This window comes from Leptonychotes weddellii, chromosome 7 (genome assembly GCF_054177405.1).
Source record: "Leptonychotes weddellii isolate Sample4059 chromosome 7, ASM5417740v2, whole genome shotgun sequence".
In the NCBI taxonomy this organism is placed as follows: Eukaryota; Metazoa; Chordata; class Mammalia; order Carnivora; family Phocidae; genus Leptonychotes; species Leptonychotes weddellii.
The window spans coordinates 121,191,716-121,201,689 of record NC_138375.1 but is presented as its reverse complement, the minus strand read 5'-3'; the positions used below and the strand labels follow the sequence as shown (position 1 = coordinate 121,201,689).

At 42.2% G+C, this 9,974-nt stretch overlaps 1 protein-coding gene across 1 annotated transcript; it reads left to right on the top strand.

Moving 5' to 3' along the window:
• Nucleotides 1-28: 28 nt before the first annotated feature.
• On the top strand, nt 29-7,837 carry SPMIP10 (sperm microtubule inner protein 10). Its single transcript, XM_006736163.3, has 3 exons — nt 29-862; nt 1,406-1,514; nt 4,856-7,837. Exons 1-3 carry the CDS (start codon nt 777-779, stop codon nt 5,063-5,065), a joined length of 405 nt encoding a protein of 134 aa, XP_006736226.1. The 5' UTR covers nt 29-776; the 3' UTR covers nt 5,066-7,837.
• The last annotated feature ends 2,137 nt before the right edge of the window (nt 7,838-9,974 follow it).

The following is a 9,974-nucleotide window of genomic DNA, read 5'->3' as shown; positions in this document are numbered from 1 at the left end:
AAACCATGAGAGATGATGGACTCTGAAAAACAAACTGAGGGTTCTAGAGGGGAGGGGGGTGGGAGGATGGGTTAGCCTGGTGATGGGTATTGAGGAGGGCACATTCTGCATGGAGCACTGGGTGTTATGCACAAACAATGAATCATGGAACACTACATCTAAATCTAATGATGTAATGTATGGGGATTAACATAAGAATAAAAAAATTAAAAAAAAAAAGAATGATGTTTTAGTCATAGGGATATAAAAAAAAAAACACTAAAAATAGCCCTAATCTCCACATTTTTAAAAAGTACGTTTTCAAGTTTTGTTTATTTACTGTCTACAGCCCACGTGGGGCTTGAACTCACGACCCCAAGATCAAGAATCATGCGCTCTTTCAACTGAGCCAGCCAGGCATCCTTTAAGCTCTACATTCTTTTTTTTGTTTTGTTTTAAGATTTTATTTATTTGACAGAGGGAGAGCGTGTGCACAAGCAGGGGGAGAAGCAGACAGAGGGAGAAGGAGAAGCAGGCTCCGCACTGAGCAGGGAGCCCGATGTGGGGCTCGATCTTAGGACCCTGGGATCATGACCTGAGCCGAAGGCAGACGCTTAACCGACTGAGCCACCCAGGCGCCCCTAAGCTCTCTATGTTCTTAATCACCTGCTAGTGTAACTGCTCTGGGTTGCTGTGAAGTTAGCAAGACAGTGTTCTGTCTGAGGCAACAATGTCATCATAATTAGAGGAGTGAGTTAGTGAAGTTCTAGAAGAGAAGTCTCTCCCTACTGGCCGTGATGGCCTCAGGGAAAGACACTTGTCCTATCTTACCTAAGCTTGCCAACAGCTGTTGTGAGGAGAGTTCATATAAGCCTTCTAATAAGTGAGGACTTGAGGGTTCCGGGTTTGGGGGTTTTGTGTTCGGTTTTGTTTTGTTTGCCCTCCGGGAGCGACACACAGATGAGGACAAACATTTTGTGCTTCCCTTGGCATCTGTCTAGAAAGCTTGATGTTTCAGAGGGAACAGTGGGTGGGCAGGGAAAGCAAGTCTGCCCTGAGCATAAAGCCGGTACTAAATTCCGAAGCTGTTGTTTGTGGCTGGTCAGAGACATATTTAGGCCACGGGCGGGCCTGGGGCAAATCATGGTGTGCTGCCTTCTCTCTTAGTATCAGGTTAAAGGAACACTGCAAGCAAGATGTAAAAGACAGCACGCAGTTGGAGGTACAGATATTCAGGCCGGACTCCTGATCTTGGTGATACTTGGAGTTTTAATGGGTTCAGTATTAGATGAGCCTCAAACAATGCCATAGCTCTCTGTCCTGCAGCTGGGGGGTTCAAACATCATGGACACAACACATGAATAACGCTACAACGAGTGTATTGAACTCACCAGATATCCTTCCTTCCTGCCTTCCTAATCTTCAGGTGTAATGAGGTTCATTTACCACGGTTTTCATTAAAGCAAGGGATGATCCCAAGACGTTACATTATGCCTTGGAAAGAAAACATGAAATTCAGGAATGTGAATCTGCAGGTATTTTCCTATAAATGTTCATAATAAAAAATTCATAGTTAAATAATATACTTTAATATACCTGTGAATAAATATGTAACTATACAAAAGCTATTTTTAAATTTATATTTATTTTTTCCAGCTTTATTGGGAATAATAAATATATGTATTTAAAGTAGACAACATGATGACTTGATAAACATACACACTGTAGAATAATTACCAGGATCAAGATAATTAACACATTCATCACCTCACAGTGTTAACTCATTTTTTCTTCTGGTGAGCTTAAGGTCTACTCTCTGCAACTTTCGAGGATACAATACTGTATTATTAACTATTGTTACTAAGCTGAACATTAGATCTTCAGAACTTGGTCTTATAACTGAAAGTTTGTGCCCTTTGACCTATGTCTCCCCATTTCTCCCTCCTCTAGGCCCTGGTAACCACCATTCTATTGTCCGACAAAAACTAGAAGCTATTTGATGTACTTTCACATAAACTTGCAAGGAACAGTTAAATAGCAACATCTATTCAGATATTTGAGGCCAAAGACAAACTTAAAATAGATACACCCAAAGCTTTCAGAACTCTCTGTCTACCTTTCTCCACATAATGGCAACTTGCAATTATGAATTAACTCAGGGGCGCCTAGGTGGCTCAGTCAGTTAAGTGTCTGCCTTCAGCTCAGGTCATGATCCCACTGGGATCATGCCCTGCATCAGGCTCCCTGCTCAGTGCAGATTTGCTTGGGAGTCTCTCTCCCTCTGCCCCTCCCCTTGCTCATGAGATCTCTCTCTCTAATACAATAAATAAAATCTTAAAAAAAAAAAAGTAAAATAGGAGCACCTGGGTGGCTCAGCTGGTTAAGCATCTGCCTTCAGCTCAAGTCATGATCCCAGGGTGCTGGGATTGAGCTCCGCATCGGGCTCCCTGCTCAGCCGGGATCCTGCTTCTCCCTCTCCCTCTGCTACTCCCCCTGCTTGTGTTCACTCACTCACTCTGTCAAATAAATAAATAAAATATTTAAAAAAAAAGTAGAATAGAATCTATTGTAATAGACTATAATAGGAGATTTCAAGTTAGGATTCCTAGAAAGAAAAGGGTTTGCATAAATTTCTAAGTTTCTAACAGCTAAGCAATTAAGCTTGAATAAGAATATACTTTACCAAGAGATAACATAATAAAATATGAATACTATATGATATATAAAATATATCAAAAATACAGCTTAATTATTTTTTTTTACAAACTACAAACAATACAGTAAATGAAGCTGCCATTAGCCCTGAAATGATTATTTTGTATGTATTTTTATCTGATATTTTGGAAACAAATATAAAATGGAGGAAATCTAGACTCAACATATCAAATTTACCTGTATTAAGACTTCTCTGTGGTCTTAATATTGGACTGTATTTCTTTTTTTTTTTTTTAAGATTTTTATTTATTTATTCATGAGAGACAGAGAGAGAGAGAGGCAGAGGGAGAAGCAGGCTCCCAAGGAGCAGGGAGCCCGACGCGGGCCTCGATCCCAGGACCCTGGGATCATGACCTGAGCCGAAGGCAGACGCTTAACCCTCTGAGCCACCCAGGCGCCCTGGACTGTATTTCTTATAATTCAGTGGCTTGTCAAGTCATTTTTCGTGTCGCAAATAGCTTGAGCATGGTGAAAATATTAGTGCTGACTTTATCTTTTCCATTTGCCAGAATTACGGGGTGTATAAACTTTGAGCTGAAGTCAACAACGAAAAGCTGTTTTGAATATGTCTTGACCTCCCTCTTGAGAGCTACAATCCAGCGTAATTTTCTCTTCACTGTTTCACTTGTGCAATTTAGTTGACAGCACTCCTGACAATTTAAAAAATAATATTAGTGACTGGTGTAGAGGAAATTCTCCCTGACAGAGTAAAAATGAAAATTAAGTGAGGGGCGCCTCCTTGGCGTCCGTCTTCAGCTCAGGTCATGATCCTGGGGTCCTGGGATCCTTGCTCAGCCAGGACCCTGCTTCTCCCTCTCCCTCTCCCTCTCCCTCTGCAACCCCCCCACTCATGCACACGCATGCACGCACTTGCTCTCTCTTGCAAATAAATACAAACTCTTTTTTTTTAAAGATCTTATTTATTTATTTGAGAGAGAGAGGTGGGGAAGGACAGAGCGAGAGGGAGAAGCAGACTCCCCTCTAAGCAGGGAGCCCGACTCCGGGCTCCATCCCAGGACCCTGGGATCATGACCCGAGCTGAAGACAGACTGAGCCATGCAGGCGCCCCTAAATACAAACACTTAAAAAGAAAAAAAAAGAAAATTGAGAACTGAATGAAATGAATGTAGCCTGGGTGAATGCCAGCTATGTTTTCCTTCCTTCCATTTACCTTCACCATTTTTCCCGCTGGAGAGGATGTAACTGTGCAACATCACAGTGAGAACACAGCCTAGTGGAGATGGGGCTGCACCCCAAGACCCCCCCCAGAGTGCGATTCAGCGCAGAAGTAGATGCATATGTAAGACAGTGGCTCAAGTGCCTGCTATTTCTCCAGGCCCAGGTGCCACGGCAGCAGCATAGTGAGTATTGATCTCATACTGCGAAGTTGGCCAAAGTCTTTTCATTCACATATAATGTTTTATTCAACACTCAAAGAATCCTTGACTAATACCCATTTCATATTTGAGAAAACCGAGTCTCACAGCGGGGTAAGTGACTTGTACAAGGTCCCACAATCAGTGAAGGACTACATGATTAGTCAGCAGTCCACACCACTCTTCCTGGTGGTCCAGACACGAGCTAGAGATCATCGCCTTAAAGAGAAAAAAAAAAAAAAAAGGATGTTGGGGCGCCTGGGTGGCTCAGTCATTTAAGCGTCTGCCTTCGGCTCAGGTCATGATCTCAGGGTCATGGGATCGAGCCCCACATCGGGCTCCCTGCTCAGCGGAGAGTCTGCATCTCCCTCTCCCTCTGCTCCTCCCCCTGCTTGTGCTCTTTCTCTTTCTCAAATAAATAATAAACAAAAATCTAAAAAAAAATAAAAATTAAAAAGGTATGTTATAGTGCTCTGTTCACTAGACCTTCCTTAATTTTTAAAAAATATTTTATTTATTTATTTATTAGAGAGAGTCCGCTCAGGGGATGGAGCACAGGGAGAGGGACAAGCAGACTCCGCGTTGCATTCTTGAGTGCAGAGCCCATCGCGGGGCTGAACCCCAAAACCCTGAGCTGAAAACCAGGAGTTGGGTGCTTAACTGACAAGCCATCCAGGCACCCCTAGACCTTCCCTACTTAGGAAAAACTATTGAGGAATCTCCATCCTCCTCTAATCAAGTGCTGTTTGGTGTGATTTACAGTGGGATCTTTTTCCCCCCCTTAGCACGCAGAAGCGTGTGGGATCCATGCTGGCCCTTTAGAAGACTCTCTGTTTTTGAATCACAGCGAAAGGCTTTGCCATGGGGAAGACCGGAAAGTTGTCTTGAAGAAAGGCCCCCCAGAAATAAAAATTGCCGATATGCCTCTGCATTCACCACTCTCCAGATACCAAAGCACTGTGATCTCCCACGGCTTCAGGAGGCGACTGGTCTGAGGCTGGAAGAATAAAGTGTCGCAGTATTTCAATCTCAATCTCTTTCTCTCGCCACAAATTTAAGCCCATTGTACCATTGTGTTTCCCCTACAGTTTCAACTTGTTTAAAGGCTACAAGTCAGTTGTACTCTTGATCCATTATACAAGTTTTTGAAAGCAAACGAGCTCTGAGAACATCGGAGTTGAAGAGGGTGGGGGGTGGGGCAAGGCAGACTCTCAGTGAAACTAATTTCATACCCAATAGTTAAGACTTTTAACTGATGGATCCCATCCAACCATTTAGCCTCACTGTGTTCTTCTTTCCCTTCTCCTCACTCCTTTGCTGTTCATCATCTTCCAAAACTCAGGGTCAGAGGAGCCTCACTGAGAAAGAGTGGCAGGATGTGGAGTTATTTCTGCTGCTTTTCTGCCTGCCCCAGCACCACCTTTCCGCCCCACCTCACCAACACACCTCCCCCCACCAAGGCCATGGGTCCTGGCAACGATTTCACATGGTAATTTGAAGTGTTTGGCAGATACCTCTATGATACACCGCACGGTTTCAGCTGTAGTGTATTTTTTGTATTGGTTCAGTGTATCCAAGCACTGTATTCCTGCAGCAAAGAATGGATGAGTGTAATTTAACCTAAATGGTGCACCACCTGGGAGGAGGGTGTAGTGGTTTCTCAAGCAATTAAACATAGAATTACGTTATGATCCAGGACTTCCCCTTCTAGGTATAGAATTGAAGGCGGGGGGTGGGGGGGAGGGTGCAACTGGCTGGCTCAGGCGATAGAACATCCAGCTTCTGATCTCAGGGTTATTGTGGGTTCGAGTCCCACACTGGGTGTAGAGATTACTTTAAAAAAATCTTAAAAAAAAAAAAAGATCTGAAAGCAGGGACTTGAGCACATATTTGTGTGTCAATGTTCCAATTGTGTGTCAACTCTCTCTAATAAATAAATAACATTTTCACAAGACCCAAGATGTGGAAACAACTCAAGTGTCCACCGACAGATGAATACATAAGCAAAATGCAGTATATGCATGCAATGGAATATTATTCAGCCATAAAATGTCCTGAAATTCTGATACATGCTGCAACATGGAGGAATCTTGAAAATATTGTGCTAAATTTGTCCACAAAAGGACAAAAATTGTATAATTCCTCTTAGATACCTGGAATAATCAAATTCCTAGGGAAAGAAAGAGTAATAGTTACCAAAAGCAGCAGAGGAGGGGAGAATAGGGTTTCTGTTTAATGGGTACAGGGTTTCAGTTTGAAATAATAAAATTCTGGAGAAGTTGCAGGACAAGGTAAATGTACTTACAGCCACTGAATTATACATTCAAAAAGGGTTAAAGTGAATTTTATGTCATGTATATTTTACCACAATTTTCTTAAAGATTCTTTTTATTTTTTAAGTAATCTCTACATCCAAATGGGGCTTGAACTCAAAACCCCAAGATCAAGAGTCGCCCGCTGTACTGACTGAGCCAGCCAGGCATCCCTTACCACAGTTTAAAAAAGATCATAGTTGGTCTAAGCCATACTTCACCCACCCAAGTGTTCATATATGATTACCACATGAAGGAAACTGTTATAAAAAAGGACAAAAATGTCCATCTGACATCAACTCAAAGATCACTAAAGTATAAATAAAGTAAAAAAAAAAAGTGTATATATAGAGGATGTTAAAAATTATTAAGACAGTTTAGGTGATACAAACTTTATTTAACACTTTAAGTGGATTGCTTCTACTAGGAAAACTACAGAATGGAGTGGAAGGCAAGAAGCTTTTATAGGATAAAGAATAAGAAACAGGGACACCTGGGTGGCTCAGCCAGTTAAGCGTCTGCCTTCTGCTCAGGTCATGATCTCAGAATCCTGGGATCAAGTCCCACGTCGGGCTCCCTGCTCAGCAGGGAGTCTGCTTCTCCCTCTGCCCCTCCCCCTGCTTGTGCTCTCTCTCTCTCTGACAAATAAAGTCTTAAAAAAAAAAAAAAAGAATAAGAAACAAGGGAGGAAGTACACAATCCATAGTTGGCTTGGGATATACTGCATTTCTGATCAGGCAGAGCATTTTCAGGGACCGGACAGTTATCTAAGCTTTGTTTTGCTGACGTGACATCCTGGGCTGGAGCAGCTCCATCTTGGGCTTAGAAATCTCTGGGATTTCCAAAGTCAGAAAAGCCAATTGATGTGTTTTTCACATACCGAGAACATTGGTGATCATATTTGACTTTACTAGTTAGCTTCCTGACAAGCTGAGGGGCCGCCAAGTGCAGGTCTGGCAGAGAAGGGGAGTCTGGCTGAGAAGATGAGCAGGAGTTGGAATGTAGCCAGCAATCCACTCACCATGCTGTGTGCATCTCTGTGCATTAATGGGGGTCCTGGCAATATGGAGACCATATAAAAGTATTCATTGAAACTCCTCTGGCTTTTACATGATTTACCAAGAGAAGCCTGGCTATCAGAATACATCTTTTTCTTCTTTTAAGAATATGGAAAGGGGCAACTGGGTGGCTCAGTTGGTTAAGCGTCCGACTCTTGAGCTCAGCTCAGGTCTTGATATCAGGGTCATGAGTTCAACCCCATGTCAGGCTCCATGCCCAGTGGAGCCTACTTAAAAAAAAAAAAAAAAAAGAATATGGAGAAATAGGTGTGATAAAACACTGAATGAAAAATCAGGGGTGCCTGGGTGGCTCAGTCATTAAGCGTCTGCCTTCAGCTCAGGTCATGATCCCAGGGTCCTGGGATCGAGCCCTACATCGGGCTCCCTGCTCCGCGGGAAACCTGCTTCTCCCTCTCCCACTCCCCCTGCTTGTGTTCCCTCTCTCACTGTCTCTCTCTCTCTGTCAAATAAATAAATAAAAAATCTTATTAAAAAAAAGAAAAGAAAAATCAGGATTTATGCAGTTTTGTGGACAAAAAAGAATATATGTCACCAGAAAACAATGCAGAAAGCCATGCACCAGAATATTTATATAGTATAATTTCTGGATGGTAGAGTTATGAATGATTCTTATATCCTGTATCTTTATAAATTATCTACAGTAAATATGTATTTTATCATCAGAAAAGAAAGAACACTTCCACTCCTATACACACTGCTCCCTATGTGTGGGATCATCCCTCTCTCTGTTCTGCTTGTCAGAGTTCAGCCCCAAAGTCAATGTCAACTCTTAGACGAAACCTGTTTCGTGTTTCATCTTGCCGCCTTCACTTTCCCCACGTTGGTTCTCCGCCTAAGACTTCTGCTTCTTGACCAGAAGAGGTCTCTGTTGCATTGCTCAAGAAAAACAAATTTTTTTTTAAAAATGTTTATTTAATGAATGAAAACTGTCTTTGCTGTTGGAGAGATTATAATATTATAGAAGTCGAGAGAAAAATTCTTCAGTGCCTCCATAACTAACAAATTTCCAAACTATTTTATCAACAAACGGTAGCTTGAACCCTGAGGATTAACTCCATTAGTACCTAGCACTTTGTAGAGTCACAGAAGAATTTTATTTCATCTGTAAAAAATTGAAAGTAGAAAAAGAGAGAACAAGGGAGTATGCATTTAAACAGGAAATCGTATGTTTTCTAGGGACAAATTAAAAACCATCAGGGAAGTGCTTCGGAGGGTATGGGCTTTATAGTTAGGCTGACCTGGACCAAATTCTGACTCTGGTACTTACTGTGTGGCTTGAAGTGAGCTAATGGGGCTAGTGATAGTTAGTTCAGAGGGTTGTTGTAAATAGTCTATCAGATTACCTGTAAAGTCTTTAGCATGACGCAAAATACCACTTATATATTTTTCTTAGGCCTATGGATGGGCATACGGGTTAGATTGCCAGTTATATTTTATTTTTTTTATTTTTATTTTTATTTTTTTAATGATTTTATTTATTTTTTTGACAGAGAGAGACATAGCGAGAGCAGGAACACAAGCAGGGGGAGTGGGAGAGGGAGAAGCAGGCTTCCCGCAGAGCAGGGAGCCCGATGTGGGGCTCGATCCCAGGACCCTGGGATCATGACCCGAGCCGAAGGCAGATGCTTAACGACTGAGCCACCCAGGCGCCCGCCAGTTACATTTTAGCAACTATGGCTGATTTAGTTGCAAAGTAGCTTTTTCTGGGAGGAAGAATATAGTGAATTCAGGAAGTAGAAATTCCCTGAAAATGAGAACAGGAACATTTTCCTTTTCTTCCCCCCGACCCCTGGCCAAGAAGAGGAACATATTTCACATGCCATTTTGGCTTCAAATATTCTCGCCTCAGAGAAAACCAAAAAATTCACACCTCTAATCTCTTTTGCAGGCTAAGCTGGAATTCCTACTCCAAGCTGCATGTTTCAAATAATTGTCTCACCGAGAGTCTCAGATTCATCAGAGGAGCTTCTCATCTTCCCTGCTCTTTTCTTCTTGGACCTACTTTTTTCTCCCAGCCTTGCCTATTTCTGAAATTAGCTAACATTGATAAATACCATCAATAAATAATACACCCATATTCTCAGTTTTCTGGGTCTCAGAAATCACTTCAGAGTCCTGCTCCCCTCCCTGACCAAACCGTTCAGTCTCTTCTGTCCTTGTAGGTGGAGAGTGGTGTACACATGGCTGTCCCCTCTTTCTTTCCCAGGGAGGATCTACTCTCCTCCTCGCACCAAGTGACTTGCAATAACCTCCTCACATGTTCCCTGTCCTCTCTCTCACCTTCCCCGTAAGCATGTGAGGACAGCTCAGGTGGTCCTGCAAGCTGCTACTAGTCATTTTGCTAATGCCCTCTGTGATTCCTCCATGCTCCTGCTCAAAAATCATTCATGGAAAGTTCTGGAGCTGGCTGGTAGTGATGGCTGCACAGCAGTGTGAATATACTCAATGTCACTGGACCTATACACTTTATTTTATTTATTTATTTATTTATTTATTTATTTATTTATTTATTT

Coding starts and splice junctions, on each gene's coding strand:
- SPMIP10 (XM_006736163.3), top strand. CDS start 777: ATGGCCTCAGGGAAAGACACTTGTCCTATCTTACCTAAGCTTGCCAAC. Junction 863..1,405: donor TCATATAAGCCTTCTAATAA/GTGAGGACTTGA, acceptor CCTAATCTTCAG/GTGTAATGAGGTTCATTTAC. Junction 1,515..4,855: donor TCAGGAATGTGAATCTGCAG/GTATTTTCCTAT, acceptor TCCCCCCCTTAG/CACGCAGAAGCGTGTGGGAT.